General features: G+C 41.0%; 1 protein-coding gene and 1 long non-coding RNA gene across 6 annotated transcripts in view; one reads left to right on the top strand and one right to left on the bottom strand.

Moving 5' to 3' along the window:
* Positions 1–27256, bottom strand: part of phactr3b (phosphatase and actin regulator 3b) — a 61753-nt gene extending 34497 nt beyond the window's left edge. The window contains exons 1-4 of one of the 5 annotated variants that reach the window (XM_041981275.1): positions 26943–27256; positions 1897–2055; positions 1662–1736; positions 1383–1523 (exon numbers count right to left, since the gene is read on the bottom strand). In XM_041981275.1, coding sequence (XP_041837209.1) covers positions 1383–1523; positions 1662–1736; positions 1897–2055; positions 26943–27066 — 499 coding nt within the window. In that variant the 5' untranslated portion in view covers positions 27067–27256. Of the gene's footprint in view, positions 1–1382; positions 1524–1661; positions 1737–1896; positions 2056–2937; positions 3220–6951; positions 7205–26942 lie in introns of those variants that run through there. The other 4 variants (XM_041981273.1, XM_041981274.1, XM_041981276.1 and 1 more) reach the window with 4 other exon arrangements.
* Positions 2042–4600, top strand: LOC121637244. The gene is made up of 3 exons (XR_006009817.1): positions 2042–2100; positions 3508–4045; positions 4184–4600. It is a non-coding gene; the product is annotated as an uncharacterized LOC121637244 (long non-coding RNA).
* Positions 27257–27910: the final 654 nt, after the last annotated feature.

Below are 27910 nucleotides of genomic sequence, written 5' to 3'. Positions count from 1 at the left end.
AGAAGATGTTTGCAGACAACAGGAAGCAGCAATGCTAGCATGTAGCTTAACAAAATAATGAGAAGATACTCAAGCATTGGTATCCAAACCAAACACAGTTCAAACCCCATTTATTTTCTATTGTAACTTATTTTCCTTCTGCTAGTTTCTCCACTTCAAGCAAACCACACAAACAAGGAGTCACATGACAGCAGAGACTCTGCTGGTTACAAAGACATCTGTCTCGTCACTGTGGGACAGAAACTCTGGAGCTAGCAGCCAGAACCAGAAATCATGTCTTACTGTTGCTGTTTGTGATGAAAAGTTTGATTCCAACTCTAAAAACTCTGCTAATGTTTCTTCTATGACTGCCTTTGTTTGAAATGAACCATGAAGGTCCTGCTGGTTTCCATGGAGATGAAGGAGGTTAATAGTGAAGGGTTCACTCTTCCTATCATAGAATATGTTGGGCTTCACTTCTTCCTGGACCCTCATGGTGTTTCTAAGGTGAATGTGGGGCTATCCCTGGATCCTCCTGACTCTGACCATTGATAGAGGTGTCCGTCCATCATCATCATCATCATCATCATCGGCCGATGGCTTCCTGAGATATTTACCTGCCTAACACCTCAATTAAACACCTGGAAACCTGCTCAGGTTCACTTTTTACATTCTACTGTAGTATAGTTCCTCAGCACATATTACTTTACTCATTCATAGGATTACTTTACTCATTCCTAGGATTACTTTACCCATTCATAGGATTACTTTACTCATTCCTATGACTACTTTACTCATTCCTAGGACTACTTTACTCATTCCTAGGATTACTTTACTCATTCCTAGGACTACTTTACCCATTCCTAGGATTACTTTACTCATTCCTAGGACTACTTTACCCATTCCTAGGATTACTTTACTCATTCCTAGGACTACTTTACCCATTCCTAGGATTACTTTACTCATTCCTAGGACTACTTTACCCATTCCTAGGATTACTTTACTCATTCCTAGGACTACTTTACTCATTCCGAGGATTACTTTAAGCATCCCTAGATGAACTGAAGTGAAGATATACTTCATTTACTTTGGGGATCTCATTCCTGAGAGGAGGCAAGAGAAACAGGCCTTCTGAAGAAGAGCTTAAGCACATTACTCGTGGTGTGTGTCTGTGTGAGTGTTTCACTAGAAGCAACTGCAGTGACTGAAGTGAACCAAGATACCGAATGTAACTTGACTTGACTTGCTTGTATATAAATATTGATTACAGCGGCTTTAATCATAAACACTTTTCAGCTCTTGGTGCTGTAATGACAGATTTAACCTAACCTAACCACCAACCTAAGAAAATTAATATAAATTCAGTGCTTTGTGTGCTCTCAGACCACAGATCTGGACTCTACCTGTTGAGGCCTCTAAATCACTCCCAAGCTCTTCGTTGGCGCTGGCCAAAGGCGCCTCAGGCTCCTCATCTCTGTCCTCCCCATCAGAGTGAGTTGGGGTATCTGGATCCTCGCCATTGCCCCCGCAGGCCAGACCGGACTCTGCATACAGTCCACAGAGAAGACAGCCATGAGTCTGGGTAGCAGTTGGGCATCATGTGGCTGAACAAGTCAGCTGTGATAAGCCTGGAGTCATTTGTGTGCATGCTTGGGAGTGTGCGCTAATTTCTGATTGTGCACCTGTTTCCGTGTCCCCGGGGCTCCGCCTGACGAGGTCATCTCTCTTCTGCCGTACAGCTGCCTTCTTCTCAGCTGCTAAACAACAAAAACATTCATGAAACCAGCTGCAGAGGCTGCATGGGAAATAAAACTAGTTGTAAACATAGCCCCCCCATCTTCCTGTCCCCAAGGTGATTCCCGAAGCATCGGCTGTTTGCCACCGCTTCCAGATGCACGAGTCTCACGTCACACTCACTTCCTGAAGGCTTCAGCTTCTCGTTTTTCTTTTTCCTCCACTTCCAGGGCTTGAAGATGCGTCCCAGACTCGCCAGCTTGCTGTTGCGGCGGACGGGAGGCGTACGGACCCCTGAGACCAGGCAACCAGACTGCAGCGCCCTCTGCTGATCCATCACATCTGCAACAATCAACACACCAGTCAGCACTCAGCCACGCTAACGGGGTTCAGGAATTTCTATAATCACTCCTAACACAACTGGCTGAATAGCACAGACACACTGCCGTCATGTGAGAGCAGCAAACATGGGTCATTGGCTGTGAATGCCTTATTGATTCCAGTCTCATTTCTGAGGAGAGGACATAGAATCTCTTTGTTTATTTGTGGCTCACATGGTTTCAGGGCAACAAGACATTCTTGGCCCTGAAACTGGCACACAATGGGAGACTTTAAAAAACTTCCTGAAAGACTAGCAGGGAATAAATAAGATGGGCTTGCAGACATCTGCGGCCTGCCCTCCACTCTGACGTTACTATTCTGAGCTGTGCGAGCATCATGGTGAGGAAATGACGTAGTCATGACAGAAGTGAACAGAACTAGCATTTGCTACTGACAGACTAGGAGGTTTTGCCTCTGTCATTATTTTGCAGCATGGACGAGGCCTGCTTCTGGAGGGAGGATGTTGTCCAGATAAGGCTTTCACACCCCTAATTTACTGAAGGTGAACTGTATTTTCTAATTTTCTGTCCATAAATGGACAAGCACAAATTTAAGGTTATTCATAACGTTTTTCTAAAGGAAGAGTTTATTAAATGTAAACATCGTGATAATGTTATTTTACATCGTTTCACTAAAGGGATGTTTTCATTATTTATAGGTTATTATGCTGTTATTTTACTGGCCCTGTCTACTTGAAATCAAATTGTGTTGTATGTGGCCCCTGAGTCTGACTGAGTCTGGTCTAAACAAACCACAAGACTTCTGGAACAATGTGCTTTGGACAGACCAGATCAAGGTGGACATGTTTGGTCAGAATGCAGGAAAAAACCAGACACCTCATACCAGCTGTCCAGCACGGTGCTGGAGGCCTGACAGCTAAAACTTGGCTGAAACTGGCTCGTACAACAAGACAATGATCCCGAACACAGCAGCAGATCTACAAGTGAATGGCTGAAAAAGAAAACAATCGAGGTGTTGACATGACCTACTCCTGCAAACAAAGGCTGCAGACCTGAAGCAACACTGTGAAGAAGAAAGGATCAAAATTCCTCCACAATGACATGAGAGACTAATAACAGAAAACTATTACTTTCTGGTAAAGGTGCTTCTGCAAGCTGTTGAATCATGGAGCAGATTTATTTTGGCATAGATTTCGTTAAATAAATAAATAAAACACATAAATCAACTAAGTTTAAGACCTGGTTTGGAGCAGGTGATTGTTTTATTGTATCCTGATACATAAAACCAGAAAAATTAAAGTGTACTTCTTTTTCATGTGACTATCTGAAGCTGCATTTTAGAAGCTGAAAACAACTCAGTCTGTCCAATTTCAGCCTAAAAAAGATTTAAACTTGATCCATTTCCTGTAAACAGACAATCAAATCAACTAATCTCTTCTTTCACTTTCAACAGGCTGCTTATTGTGAACAGAAGCTTTGATATCTTGTTGAAGGAAGCACAAACTGATGGCTACTCCTCTCAGCAGGTCCGCTGACATGGTGTTAAGTCTGCAGGATGAGCTACAGAAGAGGCATTACAATGACAGGCAGGCAGAGAAGCTGCTGCACAGAGAGAGCAGTTCTTTGGACTTAGGACAGAAATAGGCCCTCCTACAGAGTCTGGCTTTGACAACAAGCTGACACCTCAGGGAGCTTGCAGCTGAGCCGTGGGCAGCGTGGGGACGGTTCCACGAGCGCCTTCTGCCTCTAAATCCACAACATCTGTTCATTTATCCCCTTAAAAGAAAAAAAAATACTTACTCACACTACTGACCCCTGAAGGAAGGCAAAAATTAAATTTCCTGCGATTTATACCTAGGTACTCCACAGGTGAGGATGGATGAGTCAGGAGTTTGGCTGGGAGCAGAGCCAAGACATTCACAGGGAGACATGGAAGACAAGTTTAAAGCGAGACACGACAGGCAGAACCTCTGTTGTCCCCCCATCACCAGGTCAGTTTAGAGATTAAAGAAAGATTAGAGTTTAAAGAAAATGTCAAAAATACACATTTAATGTACTTATTTACCAAAACTTTGTCTGCTTGCACATCTGAAATCTCCAAAATTCACCTAAAGTTTGGCTTTTCTCAGGGAGCGCAGCGTCGTGGTGGTTGTCTGCACCCGTTATGTCGGCTGTACGGGGGATCTTACCCAAACCCGACTGACTGGATCTAACGTCTGCAAATAATGTTTTATAACAAAAACGTGTTGAATTTTACAATCCAAAAGTTTAAGATCTGTTTTCTCAAAATGACTTTTTTCCTTATGTTTCGCAGCATTTCTACACACCAGGCTTTCCAGTTATGCTCCTCTCCATGTTTTTAAAGTTTTTACTTAAGGGTTCATTGGTATCTCCTTCACAGCCTGATTTATAGAGCATTTATTTCCAAAAAACATGGTGAAAATTTAGATTTTTCTGGTTACTGAGACATACAAAATCCTCCCCGGTACCAACCTTTGACCCTATAATGTTAATAAAATAAAAAATAAAATCTGAATCTGGTTTAATCCATTGTTTAGATTTTTTCCCAAGAAATATATGCAAATTAGTACAATTTGGCTATATTATACCTAATTTGCATGTTGCAGTATGAGAATTAAAATGATCACAGATTTGATGCACTTGCTATAATAAGAGTATTTGCGGTTGGTTATCTCATAATCCTTAAAGCTCTGCTAGATAGCCAGTGCCCCCGAGGGTTATAACGTATTTCGTCAATAATTTATGGTAGTGTGTAGCTCTTTGGGGTAAATTATGATGAATTGTTACCCTTTAGGTGATCTACGGAAGTTTTCCAGGCATTTCTATCCCATCCAGGAGGTTTACAATCCAGCCACTAAATGTAGTTTTATTCAGAGACTCTATCTGGTAAATCCACAATGATCCATGATAACAGCATTATTTATCACATGTCATCATAAAAACATCACTTTCACTACTATGTTGCTAAGAGACCTCTATTTAGACCTGGACATGATGATGAAGCCACTTCCTGTCAGACTTTCCACCAATCAGAGAGCTTAGATTGACGGTAACGTCCAATCAGGAGCAGCCAAAGATCAACCAGTGAGCAGAAAGTTCTATGTGTGTGTGAAAAGAAGAAAAATAATGCTCCTCTATGGCTGGAATAAAGCCAAGAAGACGTTTCTGATGCACGGTGGCGCCACAAAGCAGCTGAGCTGGAGTTGGTTTAGTGAGGATAGCAGGTAAATAGTAGCAGGAATAACTGGAAATGAGGAAAAAGTGGAAACATGGAAATAGTTTCTGTTGTGTGTTTGTTTCAATAACAATATTTTTTCTCCTAAAAGCCAAGACTTGAGAGAACGATGAGATGAGAAAAGGCTTGGTCACTGTTGATCTGTGTGTTATTTCTACAAAGTTCTGTTAGTAATAAATTCTGCTTTCTTCTTCTGGTCGGCCTTTATGCTGCTATATCTATTCATACATTCATTTTACATCATTTAGCCTCAGAATGTGACAGCTGAGAAACATCATGACTGATGCTGACTGGAGTTAAAAGCTTGTTTTTAAATAAAGAAAAATACAGGTGGAAAAAAAAAAAAACAAAGTGGCTTGGAATTTTAACGGTTAACATAAAATGTCAGAAAACTTGCAATACAATAATAATAATAATAATAATTAAAGTAATATACACAGAAAGTTTCATGGTTATAGCTCTTAGTTGTAAATTTGGCCCCATTCCCCTGTTGTGTATCCCCGTAGAAATTAGCTTATTTCTCCAAACTCTCCAACACTATGCGGCCAGGAGGGATTTTATTTACCCAGAATTCCTTTACAGGCACAGGCGGAGAAGTCGGCGACAACTCAACAATATCATTTTCTATCAGGGAATCAAAAAGCTCCAGAAAAGCACGAAATCTATAAAAAATACAGCACAGTCCAGAGAATCCTCTGCTCTTTAACAGATGCAACCAACATATCCATGTCAATAAACAAGCATTGTGCCGAGCATTTAGCCAAATCAAATGTTGATGCGCATACGCGCACGCTTTCAGCCTCACCCACAGCTGCTTGACCACTAATCAATGTGAGAAGCAGGTCAGTTGTCCAAACTGTGATTGGCTGCCTGGGGATGAGAAATTCAGGTCAAGCCTGAAGTAACTGTAACAAGCACGCCCAGGGTCAGGCTGCAGTTGCTATGGTTACCACGCTGGATGCTGCAAAAAGAAAAAAAGGGCCCCTCAGAGAATCACCACAGCATGAGGAATATGGAGTTGCTGGGTGCATGTGAAGGGCTGTTGCCACACAGAGAGATGGAGAACTACAGCCAATCACGTCCCTCCATCTCATGATGCATAATGGAAGTCAGGGAGAAGCTTGTTTTAAACTTGCAGTGATGTTAAAATATTCATTCAAACTGAAAAATGTTGAAGTTTCAGCAGAATTAGAGTGATTTTAGAGGAAATGGCTTCTGAATATAAAATAAACAGCCTGAAGCAAATGTCTGCTACAGCAGATAATGATGCTCAACACAGCAGCGCACCTGGAAATGTCACAACAGCATCATCACACATTATAGTTCCTTGTCATGAGTTGATGGCTGGCGATGTATTAAAGACACAAATGATAGTTTTAAGCATATTAAATACACAAACAAAACAAAAACAAACACTTTAGACTGAGAAGAAATAAATAAAACTTTACAAAAAGCAACATTATTCAAATACAGGCTGCTGAGAGCCGTGGTGGTAATTAAATCTGCATGTTGTGTATAAATATAATAACTCATACGGACTTATACTCAAACAGAAGGGTCATTGCATTCACAATGTTGTCACGTTTCTCAACGATAAACAAGCAGGTTAATTAAAAAGCTAATGTCTCGGGTAACACTTACACGGAGCTTTTCTGGTCTCCAGCTCTCGATTCACATCATATGGTGCCGATGAGCCCACGGAATCACGCCGACTGACCGCGGACAGGCGGTCTCACAGCCGCGGTGTCTTTTTTTATAATAAATATATTTATCACGCAATTAAAACCGTTTAATGTTTAAATTCCTCTGTTAGAAAGTGGTGAAAATGTCGTTTATCCGCGACGGGGACACCCGGAGGTGGTGGAAGCGACCCGGTTACATCTGCAACTAGCTGCTAGTGTTGATGTAGCATCATGTGGACCCCGCCCCTCTGGACGGGAGGAGGAGGCGACTAAACTGGCACACACTCACTCAAGACTCAGCTGCAAAACGTAGTAGTACAGTAGTACTGGTACAGCAGCTGTTTTTCTGTTTACATACGAACAACAGCTTAGATGTTATGAATTAATTTATCATGTTAAAATACAGATATTTAGGCTTTGTTTTATGCTCATTTAATGCTTTTGTTTATACATTTAACCCCAATTTTAGGTCCACCTGATACAGGTTCAACTTCAAAACACAAATATTTAACCAGCCGATCACATGGCAGCATCTGTGAGCATTTAGTTTAGTTCTTTTCCGCCAACATTTCCAGAAATTTTTATAACCCAGAATTTATTTATCAGGGTAAAATCATTCCTAGTGCAGCATGGTTTGTGTTCCCACCGAACTGAAAATGTATTCTAATGGCTTATACCACTTGTTGGTACGGCTCACTGTGGCTGTTGTGGTCCCTCAGCTCCTCTAATAATTTAATTTTCTTTTACTTTTACCAGATTTGCTTCTGTGGGTGTTTTTCATTCAGCTCTGCCAGCTCATTGGCTTTTCTTCCAGAAACTCTGTTTCTAGTTGCCCACGTGAAGTTGCGTTAAATGGCATCCTCCGTAAATACGTTCAAAAAGCCTAGACCTCGTTGTGCATTTACTTCTCATTTTTCCAATAATCAAAACATGGAAATAAGTTTATAGAAGAAAAAGTAACAACTTTGCAGCCACATACAAGATTAAACACAGAGGTGTAGAACCCTGGGCAATCTGAAAACTCCAACACACACACTCACCAACACTGGACAACAGAAGATGGAGAAACATTGATGGTCTGATGAGTCTCCATTTCAGCTCCACATTCAGATGCTAGGCTCAGAATCTGCTGGACACATCATGAAAACATGGATCCATCCTGCCTTGGATCAACGCTTCAGGCTGCGGCTGGTGTTATGGTGTGGAGGATATCTTCTTGGCCCACCTCAGACCACCTAAGTACCAACGTGGCCTGGTTTGTGGCCGTGGATGTGGTGGAATGGGTGGAACGAACTTTGATATCTCTCCTGTCAGTAAAAGACTGTTTGATGTTGACTCTTGTCCTTTTTTTATTTGCTCTACCGCATTCTCTCTTTTCTTCTCTTCCCCTGATTATGACTTCTTGCATTTCTTTGCTGAATCTGCCACGGTGGACCTTCAAAACAGCGGGTGTGTTGATATCTGTTTGCTAGTGTGTGATGCGGTGCATAAAGCAAAACTGGGCTGCAACATCACGAACGAAAAAGTTGTATAGAGTGGCTTCTCAGCTCCAGAAATGCACAGTAGACGTCACAGTGCCATCAAACGAATCTGTAATGCAGGCTTTTATGGTTGGAAAGTTACGTAGTGCGCCTTTAACAAGCAACCGTGCCGTGGCAGGTCGGGGTTATGCACTCAGTGGTGTCTTTACCACGTCGTGATGTATTTTTCTACTTTCTCACTGCTTCGATCAGCTGTTCCTTCCATTTACACAATTTTTCTCGGACACCCCACGAGAATAGTTCTGCTCAGCTGATTTCAAAAACAAGCCACAAGACATCCCAAACCAAGGCTGTGAGAACAAGAGCAAAGTTCTCTGTTCTTGTGGAGTATATAACCAGATTTAAAACTGGTCTGCCACCTCTTCTGCTCAGGAACTCATCAGAGCACTATACTGAGGACTGTGTACAACTCCACGGAGAAGAAAAGGAGGGACTTGGCCCAGCTAGCGACAACAGAACAAAGGGTCAAAGGGGCCACACCGTCACCCCTGGACTCTGTATACAGCGACCAGCTGCAGGACCGTCAGAGCTAATAAAACTCACACTCAACAACACTCACATAGCGACAGTAATGTCTGAACTGTGCAATATGACAACTAATGATCTGTGTGAACGTACAATAGTACCATACTGCTGCTGACTCATTTCTAGTTTTTATTTGGATCCCATTAGCTGCAGCCAACAGCTGCTGCTATTCTTCCTGGGGTTATTAAGTACAACCAAATGTCTATGCACATATAATTTATGCAGACAAATATCTTTTTAAATATATCACATAAGTCCATAAACTACTGATTGAAATAAATAATATTATGTGTTCACACACACATATGCTTTCCTACATACACACTCACATACACATCAACACACAAGTATGCATACATATAACACAAGAAAGTCCATGTGTAAGTTCAGATAGACAGATATATGTACATTTACATATGTGTACACACAAACATAAATACATACACCTATACATATATACACACATACCATATACACACATACCCATACCAATACAAATGTATGCACGCATATGCACGGTTAGGATTCTCATATCCATACACATACCCAAATACACACATATGATTTTATAACTATATTCTCTGCTTTAAATGCTGCTGTGGTGTCATTTTTAACTCAATGGTTCTTTTGATTTTTGATATGTAATTTGGTAAAAATGAAAAGTAAAATTATTCTCAGCTGCGAGCCTGGTGGTGTAACCATGAATATTTATACTGAACTTAAGGTTTTTGTAGAGTATACTGGGCGTTTTTCTTACTTTGATAAAAATGAGTAGTGAGTATAATAACGTGTCTTTAACCAATAACCATTTAAAACTATTGTGCATTGTAGTAACATTTGTCCTGTTATCACATTTAAGTTTTACACCTGCTTTTTCTTATGTAGTCTGACTTTCCTTACTCTTACTGGTTGGTGTTACTGCAGGGGTGGCCAACGTCGGCCCTCGAGATCCACAATCCTGCAGGTTTTCCAAATTTCCCTGCTCCAGCACACCTGACTCAAATTAAATGAATCCAACAGCCTATAAGGATCTGCACAATGACTCATCAGTTTAAGTCAGGTGTGTTGTAAGAAAAATTTGGAAAACCTGCAGGATTGTGGCTCTCGAGGACCGACGTTGGCCACCCCTGTGTTACTGTTTTTACCTTTTCCTTTTTTTTTTTTTTACCAAAATAAACTTTATTCTAAAACTGAGTGAAAGGAAGACAAGCTCTATAAAATCAAATAAGTATAGTGAACCAGAGCACTGAACCCAAAATCCTCAGAAGAGTAAAGCCCAAGCAAACCAAGCCCAACCTGAACAGCAGATGCCAAAAAGGCATGACATTTTCAGAACACAACAAATCCAAATAAAACTTATTTTGATTTAAACAAAACAACATAAAACGTCACAACTTTAAAATAAATTTTTACTAATACTTCTATAAGTCGTATGTTCAGTCAGAGACTACCTATTAATTATTCAGTCTACATCACTCTGTGTGTAAACAAAGCCTTTGGTTCAGATCGATCTTCTTCAGGGCCACTTATACATTAACTGCAGGAAGGGCTGAATTACATCAGACATGATAAAACTCAGTGGCTGGATTTGTCCTCAGGGACAGAAGCGGTAAGCAAAGAACATAAACAATGATGTAGACTACTCAGCAAACCAAAATCTCATTCAATATTTACAAGACTTCATTTATAAGCCCAAGGACGGAGGACATGCCAGAAGGTTGTGTACACATATTGTAACCAGTTAATAATAAAAAAGAAAACCTGACAAATGACCGTAGGCGGGCAAGGCTGAAGGTGATGTAATCTAAACTACTGCAGTTATGTGGTGCTCACACACTGTAGGAAATATTCATCAGAGGCTAGTGCCTTTTCTCATTCATGTTAACTAAACAGGCCAGGAAACACTCCTGGATTTAGCAAGTAAACCTAGCAGGTGTGATCACTACCTGGAATGACAGCTTTACCAGTTCATGAGCTTGGTATTGTGCGTGCAAGGACACTGGCATTGATGACTGGGTCACTTAAAGTCCAAGTAAAACAAAGTTCACAGATTTGCTTGAGAGGAAGTTGTATGTGATAGACAGTAGCTCCTTCTTACATTCCTAAAGGCCACGAACTGTTTTACTGAGTTGTTAAGCTGGACTGTAAAACAGATTTTCATCAGGGTGCTCTGAATTTTAGCGGTTGGGTTTGAGTCTATGAGGTGAACAAAAGAAACTCTAAAGGCCCATTTATGCTCCCTACATGAATGTAAATAGGTATGTTTTTTTCAAACATCACTGCCCTCATACCTTCATGTGTCCTTGAGTTGTCATGGTTACCAATACATCCACCAGAGGGCAGTGCAGAGTTCACCTCCAACTTACGACATTAGTTTCAGACATTAACAAACATGGTGGAGGGGATCATGATAATGTACATTTTTACACAAAGACGTAAAACGAGGTAGTGCAGTTGATAGCGTGGTCCATGAGGCCATTACATACATTGTGGCGTCTTTTTTTTGTTTCTTTTGCGGGTCGCATGCCCCCATGGTTTCTGGTGGTACGTCTCTATTTGCTCTGTCAGGGTAGGGATCTACAACGGCCCCGAAAACAAACCAAATTATACATGTAAAGAATGCAGAGGGCAGATGCAAGGCTCCATTTATTACGTAGAGCATAAATGGGCCTTAAGGATGTATTCACACCAGGATAATCCAGGGGATTCAACTGGGCAGGGAAATTTGAGCAGCAGCCAGATATCCACCATGCTGATCTACATCACTTTCCCTCTTTGCTTCACTGGATGCTTCATTTGGTTTCACATTGTAAAAGAACTGCACCAGGGTTCACTTGGAAGTGAACCGAGACCCCCAGTTTTCAAGCAGACCAGAGTTCACTTCTTTAGTCCACACACCAGGGTCACACTGTTCCAAACAAGCTGGACTCTTTGTGGAAGCAGACCAGGGTTTGTTTAAAGTGGACCAAACCGCACCAGTATGAATTTGCCCTCTGACCGGTTTTCCTAATCAAGCACTTTTAATGATACCTTGACAGCTATACCTTAACTACTATTAATGGCTGAGCAAGCAGGAGGCCACAGATAAAAAGTAAATTAATAGGAATATTAAATTACAGACAAAAAAAGTTCAAAACAGCAGGGTAAAGGGGGGATTGAAAGAAAAGCATTGTGCTTGAGCCAGTGTTTATCCACCTCCTCCCTCTCTCATGAATGCATGGTAAGCAATCCATGTTACTTGTTCTTAACTCAGCGCTATAAACTGACATTTTTCTTTCACTTTTTACTACTAACTCAGCTGGCGTTTCTCTTCACATCACAGCAAGACGGAAGGCAAAAATGCAGCTGTAAAGCAGTTTCCCCAGGCATTGGAAACTGATGCTAAGCGGGTAGCTTGAAAACTGATGTTTATGTAAGACGAGTTGGGAATGAAAATGTGTTGATGCCACCGGTTAGGTGGTGAATGCAATCCAAAAATGTTCAATAAACTGGAATAATTATGCCTGCCTAACTGTGTTTTATCAAACTCCAGGATGGATGTTTAACTCAAGCATCTTTCACCACATCTTGACGTTAGCATTTTTACTCCTGCTGTGGACCACGATAAGTATAAATATAAATATAAATATAAATATAAATGATGAGTGGTAGTTTTTTATTTTATTTTTTATTTTTTTTGGTGTCAGGGCATGTAAGTGTTCACAAGGGAGATGACACAAGGTGAAGAAACATGCTCTCCATCAGCAGTATAACTGCTCAAATGTGCAGTTATGGAGCGTCCATTTTTGGAACAAGTTGCACTAAAGCACTTTACAATTGATTGCAAGCCTCAAACCACAAAGTGGTCCCGTCTCAGTGGTGAGAGAGCTTCTGTGCTTCAGAGATTAGCCACAAAGTCAATCATGTCAAGAAAGACTAGATTTTTTTATCTACATAGCTGCTGTGCAAAAAGGTAGCAAACAGGGCAACCAGGAGCATCTTTGGGTGCAAATTGTTTACATATACGTCAACATGAAAACACAGTTCAAAAGAAACACAGTTTAAGTTGAAGTTTCCCTTCAGTTTGGGATATTAGTAGAGGAAACCTTGTCAGGCAGAGGAAGGCAAAGAAATCAAGTATGAGTGGATGGATTAACTATGAAAGTAAAAGTTTCTAAAGCAAGATGTGTGTGTTTGCTTGATTTAAAACATAAATTGCACATTTGCTGCTGCTCCACTTCCGTCCTGGTCCCCTGTCAGTGTGCTGAATCATTCATCAGGTAGGCTCAGCCTGCTCTGCCTTGGAGCTGATGCAGTGTCAGAGTGACAGATGGAGGACTCTGGCATCGGGGAAGGCACTGCCGCCACTCCAGGTGTGTGTGAGCTGCAAGTATAATAATGTCTGGGATTCCTTTAAAGGGGATGCTTCAAGGAGGAGGCCAGGAATTTCAGGTTGGACTCGATGCTGCCTGGGGTTAGACAGGGGGACTTTGATTGATCAGCTCCCCGGAGTCCACAGAGATTAATTCGGATGTCTTTTTTGTGTCAGTGCAAGACTTAAAAATATCCAGTTTACAGAGGTTTTTTTTTCCTTCATTACTTGCTGACCTGATTGGGAAGAGCTTCAAATGCATTTGTTTAATATCCCTTAATTACTGTAATCAGACATCTTTAACAACACAGGGATGATCAGGGCTGTTCAGAACTGATACTGTAGACGCAGCGCTGTCATCATCTACCAAAGTACTGACAAGTTTGGTAAAGCTCAAAAACCATAAGACAAATTAAAAATGATGGACCCCATTCACATGCACCTATTTATTTTAATCTCATACAGGTGTGTGGGCTCTGCAACCCCTGCAAATCATTATCTGATTTCTAAGTGGCTGAAGTTTGCAAAGCTCTGAAAGTCTGACAGAAAGTCTGATTGTCCAAACAGTCTGAGTCCCATCTTTTAAACATGGTGTCTGATGGTATAATATAGCGATTTACTCCTATTCTCACTGTGAGTCTTGTGGCTACACAATATAATGAAAACTGGCCTTCATCGTGATCTACATACCGCAGGATGTGATCGTCACAGCCAGATGTGCAGCTGAAAAAATGACTTTACAATAATAATATAAGCCTTAATAATAATGTGACCGTAATAAAATGATGGAAATAATTTCCACCTTAATTAAATGTTTTAACCCCTTGATGCCTTTTCTACTTCTACACTTTATTCTATTTCTCTATATCTAATTAATTTATCTTATTAATGTATTTGTTTTTGTTTTCATTTTAATTTATACATTTAGTTTTATTTATTAACTTGTATTAATTTATCTTATATGTAATAATATTTTATTCTATTTGTTTTTCCTTTGCATTTATTTTGTTTTTATATGATTGTAAATTAATTCCTGGATTAAGGGATCAGTTTAATGATATAGAATTTTGTTGACTGAAGTAAATGTCAATATGTTGGGCCAACTCAATGTGTTTGGGTTGTTGTCAGTTATGGTACCATTAAAACTAATAGGACTATCACATACTTAATAAGGTACTCCTTTTTTAAAGTAGTATGGTTGCATGAATTAATTGGGCTGTTGGATGAAAACTAAAAAAAACCTGTCATATTCCAGCATTGAAAGATGTCAGTAAAATTCCATAATAAAAATCCAGTGTTTATACTTTCACTTGGGATCTTTTGTTTCATTTAGGCTTTTTAATGATTAATGAAAGGCTGTGACGGCCAGCCAGCCACACACATTAATATCCACACCTCACCACCAGTATACTGTAGTTCCACTTTAACTGTATTTGAAGCCATAAGTCTAAACACCATAAGTACCATTTCACACTATTTCTTTACTAAGTCACTTCATTTCCAGTAGCTTACACTGGCACTGTAAGGTGAAATTATGTTTATACTAATATATATATTAATTTTGGAGTTACCTGGGGTTCAGTCTCTCCTTCCTGGTGCACAAGGGTGGGGCCAAGGCGGAGGACTCCAACCAGCTGCTGCCAGATTCAATGGACTTTACCACAGGCTGCAGTGTCATGGGGGTGTTAGGGGATTTATTTTGAGGTTTTGGTTGGTACAAATTGTAGCAGCCATTTTATTTCCTCCTTTGTGTTTACTCTTGGTTTTGCTGGTATTTAAGTTCTGCTGCTTGAATGTTCAGGTCAGTTTGTTCGTTTGTTCGTTCATTCCTTAATTTGAATTTTCTTTAGTTCTGATTTTTTAAAATTATTTGGGCTCTTTCATCAGTTTGTTTATTTGCATGCATTAATGTAAATCAGATACACAGGTCTACTTGCAGGAAGACACTAAAGTACTGTGGAGAAATCTAGGTCTGTTTATCCAGTTTCTCATAACCAGCATTATCTGATAAAAGATATCAGATTATGCTGTCTACATGATCACTTGAATTATCTGATTTCTGATCTCTGAAATCAGGTAATTAACTGTTTTTGGTGTTCATGGCTCAGTGTAAATAACCACAAAGCTAAGATGCCTCAACAGTGTAAATTAATTCCTGGATCTATTATTAGCTTATGCAACAATGAATAGTTTAAATATGCAATTTCTATAAAAATACATAAAATTTACATAAAATGAAAGTTAATTAGTTAATTTTACCACACTTGGATTTATAGGGGTGTCCTCACACTGAAACTAAGTTTTTGTGTTGTATGCTTGCGCGGAAGACGTAGGGAGGATGTCTCAGTGTGTAGGATGAACACCGGCTTGAACACAGATCGCAGGAAGTTCCTTATGGGCAGCATGTGGTCAGCAGAGTCAACGCCATAAATCAAGGCCAAACTAATTTTTTTGCAGCTGCTGCATTCACCCCTCCTCCACCCACCCTCCTCCTCTTCCTCCTTCGACACTGCTGAGACAGTCAACCACATCTCTCCATCCCAACTCTGTGCTTAATGGTTTCTTTTAATTACATCTACCACTGGCAGTGAATATTTCTTTGTGTGATAGAGCCCTCACCAGGCTGTTCCCCATCGCAGTGGGATGCAGTGTAGGTTTTGTACAAACAAACGGCTGAAAATAACAGCTCAGTCGGCCTCAAGATGCTGTTTCCGACTTCCCAGGGAATCCAAGTCATCCTGTTCTGTAGCTGCACTTCCGCCACGCTACGTCCTCTGGTTGTGAGACGATGTTAGAAGGATCATCTGGGAGCTCTGGTGTGTTCTCATGTGCAACATATTGCTTTTACTCGGCTTTGAAAGGAATTAGGTCAGCACATGAAACATTCATAAAAGATACATTATGTGTAAATGGCTGACAGCTTAAGTCAAGTAGCTCCCGCCGACATGCAGTCGCTGGGTAGATCTGAGCTTCTGCTACACAGTAAGATGCCTTTTGGTCTTGAAGTAAAACATACTAAAACATCAGGAAAATACACTGATGCTGACTGTACTTCAAGTATATTAAATCCCTGAAGAGCAAAAAAAAATCGTGAACATGCAGAACACATATTCAAATGCATAAAAGGTTGTTTTGAGGCAGTTTAAGCAATGGACAAATTATAGTCACAGAGAGCAAAATGAAGCATAAAAGCAAATCTGTGCTGGGAGAGAAAACACTGAGCTGGCTGCTGATGTCTGAGCATGGCTTCCCTGCCTGTTTTTCATGTGACTGTTCTGCTGTGTGATAATGTGACATCCTTGTTGTTTTTGTAGAGGTCTCAGATTGTTTGTTGGGGGAGGGGAGGCATAGGGTGTATGTGTGTTGAGGGGGGAGGGGGTGGTACAGTTTCTCCATTTCTGCTTGTGCTGCAGTTTAATCACGTCTGTTCTCTGACACAAATGCATTCCATCTATATTGAGATGTTTTAGAAAATATATCTTCTCTGAGAGGAAAAATGAACACATTATTACATCATGCAGGTTCATTCTTGATTCGGGCAAATAGTTAAATTACTCTAGTTTTTAAAGAAAGAAAATGTAAAAAATGGTGGTAAATTTGAGAAAAATTTAGTTTTCAACTCAAAATCCGAACTATTAATTTAATCCAGTAGCTTAAACTTTTCATGGGCACTGATTGGCTGCATTATGAGGTCCACCTGTTCAACTTCTTGTAAACACAAAATTCTAACCAGTTAATCACATGGCAACAACTCAACACATGTAGTCATGTAGATGTGGTGAAGACGACCTGCTGAAGATCAAGACACTTCAAACATGGCATGGTTGTTGGAGTATTTACTGGGATTTTCACACACAACCATTTCTAGGGTTTCCAGAGAATGTTCTGAAGAAGAGAAAATATCCAGCGAGCAGCAGTTGTCAGAGGAGGTCAGAGGAGACTGGGAAGACTGGATGGAGATGATAGAAAGGCAACAGGAAGTCCAATAAGAACTGGTTCCCACCAAGATCTGCAGAACAGCATCTCTGAACACACAACACGTCCAACCTTGAAGCAGATGGACTACAGCAGCAGAAGACCACACCGGGTGCCTCCTGTCAGCTAAGAACAGGAAACTGAGGCTACAATTCACACACACTTACCAGCACTGGACAATAGAAGATGGAGAAACGTTGCTGGTCTGATGAGTCTCCATTTCAGCTCCACATTCAGATGCTAGGCTCAGAATCTGCTGGAAACATCATGAAAACATGGATCCATCCTGCTTTGGATCAATGCTTCAGGCTGCTGCTGGTGTAATGGTGGGGGAGATATTTTCTTGTCCCACTTTGGGCCCCTTAGTACCAACGTGGCCTGGTTTAACCAGCACAGCCTACCTGAGTACTGTTGCTGACCATGTTCATCCCTTTATGACCACAGTGGAGCATCTTCTGATGCTACTTCCAGCAGGATAATGCACCATGTCACAAAGCTCAGATCATCTCCACCTGCTTTCTAGAACATGATGATGTGTTCACTGGACTCCAACGGCCTCCACAGCCACCAGATCTCAGTCCAGTAGAGCAGCTTTGGGATGTGGTGGAACAGGAGATTCTCTTCATGGATGCAGCCGACAAACCTGCAGCAACTGTGTGATGCTGTCATGTTAATATGGAGAAAACCTCTGAGGAAGGTTTCCACCACCTGCTTCAATCTATGTTAGAAGAGCTGATTTGATGAGACTGCATAATGCTTTATTCCACAATATTAAATGCTCTCCTTTTCTTGTGAATTTGATTAATTTGACTTGATCATCACTGGCAAAGCACAAACCATGACATGCCCACAACCACTTTCTTTCCAGACAGTTCTATTTCCTCTTATTCATCCGTAGAATCAAAGAACAGACGTTTCCTTTATAGCTGAGGTGACGTAAAAAGCTTCTGCAAAGGCTATGCACGCTGTGTTGTGCATTGGACCTTCAATGAACAAGACAATGATCCTCAAAAATATAACCAAAGTAGTCAGAAAATGATTAGGGAACAGTAAATTTAACATTTTGGTCCAAACCTGAATTCTATCAAAAATGTGTAAAAGAAGTTCAAGCCCAGAGCGATGAAGAAGAATTGTTCAACATTCTCCATCACGTTGTCTTAACTAATTTTCTTACCACTTGTTCACATAATTAAATCAAAAGTCAAATCGCTTTGTTCTTAACTGTATCTGGTAATTTTATTAGCGTTGTGTGTTATATAAATAATATTTTTCAGTCAGGGTCCAAACAGCTCGGTATTCTTCATTTGTGTGTTGTGGTTCTGCAGCTGAGTAATGACAGTGTCCTGCATAATGGAGTTAATGTCCTCTGATCACATTGGGCGAGGGTGACGTCATGTTTTGTCCTGCTTCCTGTGATGCTCCCCAGGGCCCTGCAAACAGTGGGACCCGGGGACGTCTCTGCAGAGTGCACAACAATATGAGAGATGACTTGGCACAAAAACAAGAAAAAGGGTGCTTTCGCATTATCTGAGTCTTAGCCAACTCATTTAAAAGAATCAATGCTGCAAAGACTCAAGGGTAATATTCACTTCTCATACCACCTACTAGTGTCTCAGCAAAGCCACAATATCATTTATAGGCCTGCATTACAATGACACCACACTATGCCGTCTGTATTAAGTCTTTGTCAGTGCTTTCAGCTGTTCCACTTCTGAATCAAACATGATATTCAAAGAAACTCAGATGACTTGCAGCAGCTCTTAAAATGCCCCCAAAATTAAAATTTTCTGTGTGGATGTTTTCAATTTAATAACTTGTAAGATTTCAACAAGATTTCTGCACAGATGACTCATTGGCAACCTTGCAGAGCGGTGCTGAGTAATCCTGAGTGCAGCGTCTTTCGGTTCTCCCTCAGTGCAGCACGACCTTGGACAAACCGTCCCTATTCTTTCTGGGAGATCTGGTGACTGCAGTGCTGGACCGGCCGTGACAGTGATTGCTCACCTCACTTATGCAACATTTAGCCATTTGCCAAGTACAGCCCTCTTGTGGCAGATTGCCCTTACCTGCTGTTACCCTTCTTAAACTCATGTTGACCCCACTTTGCTGCATTTGTTTTAACCTCTTTTAACCTTAAAGGGCAGCGTAGGGACCAATCTGACCAAATGTGAGGTCACAAGGTGGAAACAGAAGGTGACAACAAGGCGCTTTGCTGAACCACCAGGATCAGCAAGTGAAATCCGTCGACTCATCCAATTAGGCGACTGACCAAAAGTACCTGTGTCATGGTTTATAGGCAGAGCCCCCACCCCCGAGTCTTTACAGGCCCTTAGCAGAATTTGATTTGAGGGACCAGCACCACTAGTACTCAACTTTTACTGGTGCTTGACCATTTCATTAACTATAACTGTAACAAAACCTATTCATTTGCATTATATGTAGTTTCCTTACATGTTTACAGCCCAAAAACGTGCATGTTAGCTTCATTGATAATACTACGTTGACCCTAGTGAGAGCTAGAGGGCGTAACTAGTCTTCCATGCACATTGATTCAGTAATTAGTTATCCAATAGCATTGATCCCAGTTGAAAATATCAATTAAACATCAATATAGTAATCTGTGGGACATTCTTTTGAAAGATTAATAAGTAAATAAAGTTGCACACTAGAAGCTGCTCCTGAAAAATAAAACGTTTGTGACATTTCAGGCACCGGCCCTTCTTTAGACATTCTTTGGAATGAACATTTGGAGAATAACATTTATATTTGTTTTGTTCTAACAGCCAAAACATGAATTTGATGAGGAACATGTGGATATCTAAAGGTGTGTTGGGCAACTGCTATAACGCCAGAAGTTACACAAATATTTGGTTTGATCCTCTCAGCAGGAGAAAGGTTTGCATTGTATCCTGCTTTAAATTACTGTGTGATGTCATCTCGTTTCCATCTCTGGATCCTGAATCAAGATTATATCCTTGCAGAATTTGTGATAATATAATATAGTACTGTGATCAATCTTGTGATTGACTCGATTTATTTATCTGGGCAAACATATTTTAATTTTTTCTAAAAGTCTTGTTTTAGTCAAACAAAGAAAATCGTGTGAGTGCTCCAAACAGGAAGCTGGTGGAATCCACTGAAGGACAACAGCATCATTAGTAAGAACAGAGTACTGTCTCATCCTTAACACACACCAGTTCAGCTCCATCATCACTCCTGTTGCTGTTCTATCAGCTGCAACCCACTAACTCTCCCGCAGACAGGGGCATCCGTCCTGCCTCAAACAGGCGGGTAGGTAGGAAAAGCACTTTGTGATTTAATGTCAACTCATTGTTTTACTTTTTAAATCTTCAACTGAACCACGTCCATTAAAACTTACCAAACTGCAACAAAAGTTTGTTTTTTTTAATTATAAAAAATATCTTAATCTACTCTATAATTCCTGTTCAGCCACATCAGATTTATTAGGTTATAATGTTAAAAAATGTCCCACTCATTATATAAATGATAATTATGAAATTAAATTGATGGGAGTTTAATATAATTAAATTAACTAATATTGTTGAAGGTTTTAAAGTTAATATTAACAGGCTGAAATAAATTATTTTCTCATCTGTTTCAATATAATAATTGAACACAGGCGCCCGCAAACAGGTGAAATCTGTAACAAGTCTAACTGTACGATTTACAGCGTATCCATCAAATAAAAAACAAAGAAACAAAAAACAGAAGGTGAGATTTCTTCGACCACCAACTCTAAGCTTTCAGCTCCATCCTGATGCTGCTTCTTTACACCTCAACAAACTGGGTTAACTGGTATGGATGAAGTTTGGTTAATGTTTCAGACTAGATGAGACTCAAGTTCTGTCTCTGGATGTCAGGGACACATAATGGCTTAACCAGATGTGATGATTGTTAGAAGAGGGAACAGACTAACAAATATGGTTTGGATGAATTTTACATGTTTCATGTGCTTTACGGAGACATGGCTTCATTCACTCATCCCGGACCATGGCGTGGTGCTACCTGGCTTCAGCACTGTTTGAGCCGACAGAGCAGTGGAAAGAAGAGAGGTGGGGGGATTGCACTGTAGGTGAGTGAAAAATGGTGTAATCCGGACATGTTCATGTGAAGGAATGTCTCTGCTGCCTGGACATAAAACTGCTTGCTGTGGGAATGCGCCCATATCATCTGCCTCAGGAATTCACCTCTGTTGTGTCATGGCAGCGTACCTCCTGCCATCAGCAGACGCAAAGGCGGCGTGTGACGGCATCAGTTCCACGTTGCCAAGGTACAGACTCAACAACCCAATACTTTCACAGTTATAACCGGGGACTAGGGCTGGGCAATATATCGAGATTTTATCAGACCCAACATAGAAGGAGGGAATATCGTTTATATCGAGATAGCTAGTTTTGAGTTAAAAGCATCTTTTCTTTTGCATTTTGCACATCTGTATTTTTATTATTGTCATTGAAAAGTATTTTTAATTTATTTTGTTTTAGGAGCATTTAATTTAATATAAAGGTACTGTAATTTCAGTCAGCTGTTTTAATGCACATGTGCTGCTGATCCTTAATAAAAGTATATTTGGCACTAAAGGCTGTAAATTAGGCTGTAAAAAAACGTTTATCGCGATATATATCATATATTGTGATTCAGGTAAAAAATATCGAGATATACAATTTGGTTCATATCGCCCAGCCCTACCGGGGACTTTAATCACATGAGTATGGTCAAACTTCTCCCCACATTCCACCAACATGTGGATTGTCCCACCCAAGAAAATAAAACACTGGATCTTCTGTATGCAAATGCCAGGGATGCATACGCTGCCACAGCTCTCCCTCCCCTCAGCAGATCAGACTACAACATCATTCTGTTAACACCAAAGTATGTCCCACTTATTCAGCAACAGCCTGTGGACAGAAGGACATTGAGGAGGTGGCCTGAGGACGCTGCTGAAGCACTACAGGACTGCTTTGAGTCAACGGACTGGGATGTTCCCTGTCAGCCACACGGGGAGGAAATCAACAAGATGACTGACTGCATTACATCAGATTCTGTGAATAAATCACCATTCACACTCAGTCTGTGTGCTGTTTCCCCAAAAATAAGCCTTCGATCACCAGGGACCTGCAGGCTTGAGAGTTTTTAAGTCAGGAGACCAGGAAGAAAAGAGGAGGGTGCAACAGGAACAGGGTGTCACTGAGGAGGAGTAAGGACAAAAACCAGAGGAAGCTGGATGCCAGACTCCAGCAGAATAACGTGTGGACAGGGATGAAGGAGACGGGTTTGCAGAGTGGACTAGCAGGAATCACCTGCATCTGAATGTCATCAAGACCAGAGAGATGGGGATAGACTTCCAGAGGAAGAGGACTCCTCTAACTCCACTGAAGATCCTGGGACAAGTACCTGGGAGTGACCATCAACCACAGACTAGACTGGAAATCCAACACAGATGCTGTGTACAAGAAGGGGATGAGCAGGCTCTACTTCTTAAGACGGCTCAGATCCTTCAATGTCTGCAGCAATATGTTGGAGATCTTTTACCAGTCTGTCGTCTCCAGTGTGCTTTTCTTTGCTGCTGTGTGCTGGGGAAGCAGCATCGGAGCAGCAACACCAACAGACTGAACTTATAAAGAACGCTGGCTCTGATATCGGGTACAAACTGGACAATTGTGAAACTGCAATGGAGAGGAGGTCGCTGAAGAAACTGGTTTCCATCATGGAGAACCCGACGACCCTCTCCAGCGCTCACTGGTCAGACAGCGGAGCTCCTTCTCCACCAGACTGAGACGCTCCGCTGTCGTACGGACAGATACAGGAAACCTTTCCTGCCACGTCCCATCACTCTGTTCAATAAGCCACCTCTGGTAGACAGAGAAGAGCTGCTTAGACACCAGACCTGCTGCTTTCATCTACTTTCCGTTTTATTCTACTTTTTAAATTCTATTTTGGTTTGCACATTGTTTTTCTTACATTTGATTTTGTACATCCTTATTTAAATGTATATACTTCTATATTCTATTCTTCTTACGTATTCTCTCTTGCGCTGTTGATTTGTATATGTTGTACACAGATTTGTATATTTTTTTTATTATTTGGTTTATAGATTTTTGTTTTGCTGACTTATTTTATTATCTGAGTCTCTTGAATCAATGTGTGCTGCTGCATCAGTAAAGGCATCTGTCTATCCATCTACCCATTTCTCTCTCTTGCTTGCTCTGCTCTGCTCTGACATACTGGTTGAACATCAAACCCTTTCTCCCTGGGCTCCTCAACCATGTTCTACCCCACCTGCACCTCTCAGCTGCCTCAATTCAACCCTCACATTCAGTCTAAAGAGGTGGAAAGGGGCTTGATGAGGTGATTAAGATTCCTTTTATTTGAGAGTCTCATTTTTTATTAATCAAGGAGCCAATGCTTAAGCTAGTTTGTCACATTCCACATTGGGAGCCAACCTGGCGCCTGGCAGCTCACTCCTACTTGCATGTTCAGTGCAGCGAGGAAAATGTGTGAATATCTCCACAGCCTCATGAGTCACTGCACAGCAACTGCAGTTTGACAAGAGATGGAATGAAAGGTGTGCACAGCTGAGAATAGAAAACCAGTAAAGCAGAGTGTCAGTGTCAGAGTTTCTGCATTCATCTTGAAATCTTGGACCAGAAGTACTCTAGTCCTCACTGCAGACTATCAAGTTGTCAATGCTCATATTTCACACTCTCACTGGGTTTTTGGCATGAAGCTGAGTGTTTGAGACTTTAACTGGAAATGTCATAAAAATACAGAACAGTGTGGAGCTGCAGACGATGGACCCCGAGGTCTTTGAGCCAAAGGAAATATTAGCATACCCAGACATAAAGTGTTTCACCTCCGTCAGGGCCCTGGAAGGTGAACTGGGTCAGTTAATTCCCGTCACAGTAATACAAAGTACTTGCCCTAAGAATGACAAAGAGAATTCATGTAGAAGCTCAACCGTTTTAATCCCAGTCAGCATCAGACATGTTCCCAGCCTCAGCTGTCAGATTGTGAGACTAAAATGATGTAAAATGAATGTATGAATTGATATAGCAGCATAAAGAAGAAGAAAGCAGAATTTATTACTAACAGAACTTTGTAGAAATAACACAGAGATCAACAGTGACCAAACCTTTTCTCATCTCATCGTTCTCTCAAGTCTTGGCTCTCAGGAGAAAAAATATTGTTATTTAAACAAACACACAACAGAAACTATTTCCATGTTTCCACTTTTTCATCATTTCCAGTTATTCCTGCTACTATTTACCTGCTATCCTCACTAAACCAACTCCAGCTCAGCTGCTTTGTGGCGCCACCGTGCATCAGAAACATCAAACAGCTGGAGGGAAAAGCAGAAATATAGAAATAGTTTCTGTTGTGCTGTTTTTTCTCCTGAAAGCTAAGACTAAGAATGACGTGCAGATGAGAAAAGGCTTGGTCACTGTTGATCTGTGTGTTATTTCTACAAAGTTCTGTTAGTAATAACCTCTGTTTTGTTGCCTCAGCAGCACATTTGGATTAGTTTCATAAAAGTTTAATGAGTCCTCATCCTCTTGACCTGCAAACCTGCGTTTGGATCATCCTGCATGCAAACTGTGATGATGTACAGTTTAAAACTGAGTAAGTACCAAACCAACGAGGAAACACACCTTTGGTTGGTAATGTGTTGGCAGCCATATTGTTGTGCATCTCTAACTAAATGAGTGATGTAACCAGTTTGTGCTGAACAAGGAGGCTGCTTTATAACAGATCCTCGTGAAACCTTAAACAGAACTCCATGAAGAGATGTTTTAATCCATAATCAGCCTGCTGACTCCAGCTGGTGTGGCTAAGCGCTGTTAGGGCTGCCAGGTGGAAACTTCTGCGAGGCCAGTATTCATGTTAAATCTGAATCTTCTGTGCTCTGCTGGCTTTATATGGCATCAAAAGAAGCTGTGTGGGATTCTGCTTTGAAGCCATTAACTGAGGACTCAGCAAATACTTTTTTTTTCTATTCTTATTGAACGCACGTGCCATAGAGTAAATACACAATATTTGTCCAAAGTATCGCAGTGTAGGAAATCATCTAATATTAAGTCCAGTCTGTCGTGCAACTGATTCACTGTGACATTGCCCAGCAGGGTGCCTTTGATAATACTACCATCATAGATCTATCACTCCCCCTTTATTCCATTTAATGGACGTAGTTCTTCAAGTGGCAGGATAAAAGCTGCAGGAGTTGTGCCAAAAGCAGAGAGGGGGGGTGTACAGACTGGTTTTCTCTTGCTGCATTGCCTGACAGTCCTGACTGCATGATTTCTGCACCGGAAACACCGGGCTGTAGGATGAAATCAGCCTTCAGAGGAGCTTCAGGGCCGAGGGAGGAATTCAGCATCAAGTTGAAAATAGTAATAAAGGGCACATCACAAGACAACCCTTCTAGTGTTGACTCAGAGTTTCACAGACACCAACGCTGTTACGTAACTATAACAACCACGACAACGTGACAAGCGCTGGAGAACCGAGGGCACGAACACAGCAGCGTCAGCCACTGGCAAGAGATGCTTTCTGCAGGGGCTGCTGTGGCCCCTGTCAGCTAAAGATAGCTTGGCCCCTGGAAAGGGCTTTGTGTTCTGGCTGTGGTATCTCATACAAATGGAAATAAAAAAAGTAGTAAAGCATCCATGCAAGAATTTATTGCTAAAAAAAGAAGAAGAAGGAGAAAAAACCATGCATGACTGTAATTGAACCCTTTTTTCTTAAATGCACATCAAACAGCTGCAAAATCTGTTCTGAACAGCATCTGCCTGCAAACCGTAAGTTATTCATTATGGTTTTATATCAATACACTGTATACCTAAGGTACACAATACCTTTCAAAAAACATTCACTGTAGCTGCTTGGTGGCTACTGAGCAACAGAGAACACCTGGCTAGTCATTTCCAGGGGAAAAATCTTAAATCACAGCCTTCTTTGAATTGCTGGCTGCTGCACATCACCGAATGTTGCAGACAGACAAACACCATGTCGGCTCTCACAGTTGGAGAGCCAAGAACTGCCTTCTGCCATTTGGATCACCATGGAAACAGCCAAATACACCACCAGCACGCTCATCAGCTTCAGCTCAGTACACTGCATCCAACATGTGATGGCCGAGCCGTGCTGTACAGCCTTATCTTCACATGATGTAAACTCAAATCAAGATTATCACTAACGACATCATCACGTAGATGTAAGAACAAGTGACTAAAAGTGTGCATATAAAAGGGGTAAAATACTCTCTAGTTTATTATGAAACCGAATGAAAACACCCAACAGGACATGCCATAGTACAAATATTCCCACAATCACCACAACACAGTGAATGACTTTCCAGACATTCCAGTTTAACCTGGAAGGCCCACATCTGACAGCGCGCGGGGGGAGTATCCACATGACGCACGTTCACAACATAACCTACGTTTGTTGCATACAAATTCTGCGGCATCACAGAGAATGAACCCCGAAGTCCCCGCGCCCTAAATGCAGGTGGGGAGATGCTCTCCTTCTCCTCCTTACCTGACCTGCGAGCTTCCCCCAAGCGGACCTCGGTGATGCTGCTTGGGTCACTCTGAGATCTTCCACGTTGCAACACGCAGTCCTCGTCCAGCCCGTTGGAAGGTGATGGTGATGATGATGCCATGGTGAAGAGAAGAGCGCGAGGCGACAGGCGTCACCAGCCAAGGTCACCGGCATCAAGTGGTGGAGCTGATTTAACGCGCCCGGACTGCTGCGGCTCCTGGTCCCCGATAAGCAGCAGCGGTGTTGGGGAAATCCATTACGCGCGCAGCATCATGCTGCCTTCACGGATTGCTCGGAAAAACTCTTTCAAAAGATTGTCTGAATTAAAAACGTTAACAGACGCTCCAGAAGATATATTACCGTTATGAAATGTGTTTTATGTTATTCTAATTCCTAAAACAGTTGAGACAGTATAAAATGTTAATAAAAACACATTAAAATGATTTGCAAATCTAATGAAATAGAACATCAGATGTTAAAATTAAAACATTTCAACATTTCATGGAAAATATTTGGACCACAAGCAACAAAAAAGCTGAAAATGTAATTGGGACAGATGAAAAACAACTGGAGGAGCATTTGACAACTAATTAAGTTAATTGGCAACAGGTCAACATGAAAAGAGCATTTTAGAGAGGCAGAGTCGCTCAGGTGTAAAGATGTAAAAATCAGTGACAAAAAATTGTGGAAAATTAAAAAGAAAATGTTCAAAAATGAAATTGTAATCTTAAAAGATCCAGAGAATCAGACAAGGAAAGGCAGATCTATTTTTATAGCACATTTCATGTACAACACAACTCAAAGTGCTTTAAGACATAAAATTTTTTGTGCATAAGAAACATTAAAAAGTACAATTAAAATAGAAAAATTAAAACAAACTAAAAAGAATTAAAAAATGAATAGAAACAGAATAAGCTAAAATAGAGATAAAAACAGATAACAGAATACATACAGTGGGTTACATA

The sequence above is a fragment of the Melanotaenia boesemani genome, chromosome 3, assembly GCF_017639745.1.
Source record: "Melanotaenia boesemani isolate fMelBoe1 chromosome 3, fMelBoe1.pri, whole genome shotgun sequence".
NCBI classification, from domain to species: Eukaryota; Metazoa; Chordata; class Actinopteri; order Atheriniformes; family Melanotaeniidae; genus Melanotaenia; species Melanotaenia boesemani.
This window is presented reverse-complemented; position numbering and strand designations above follow the sequence as displayed.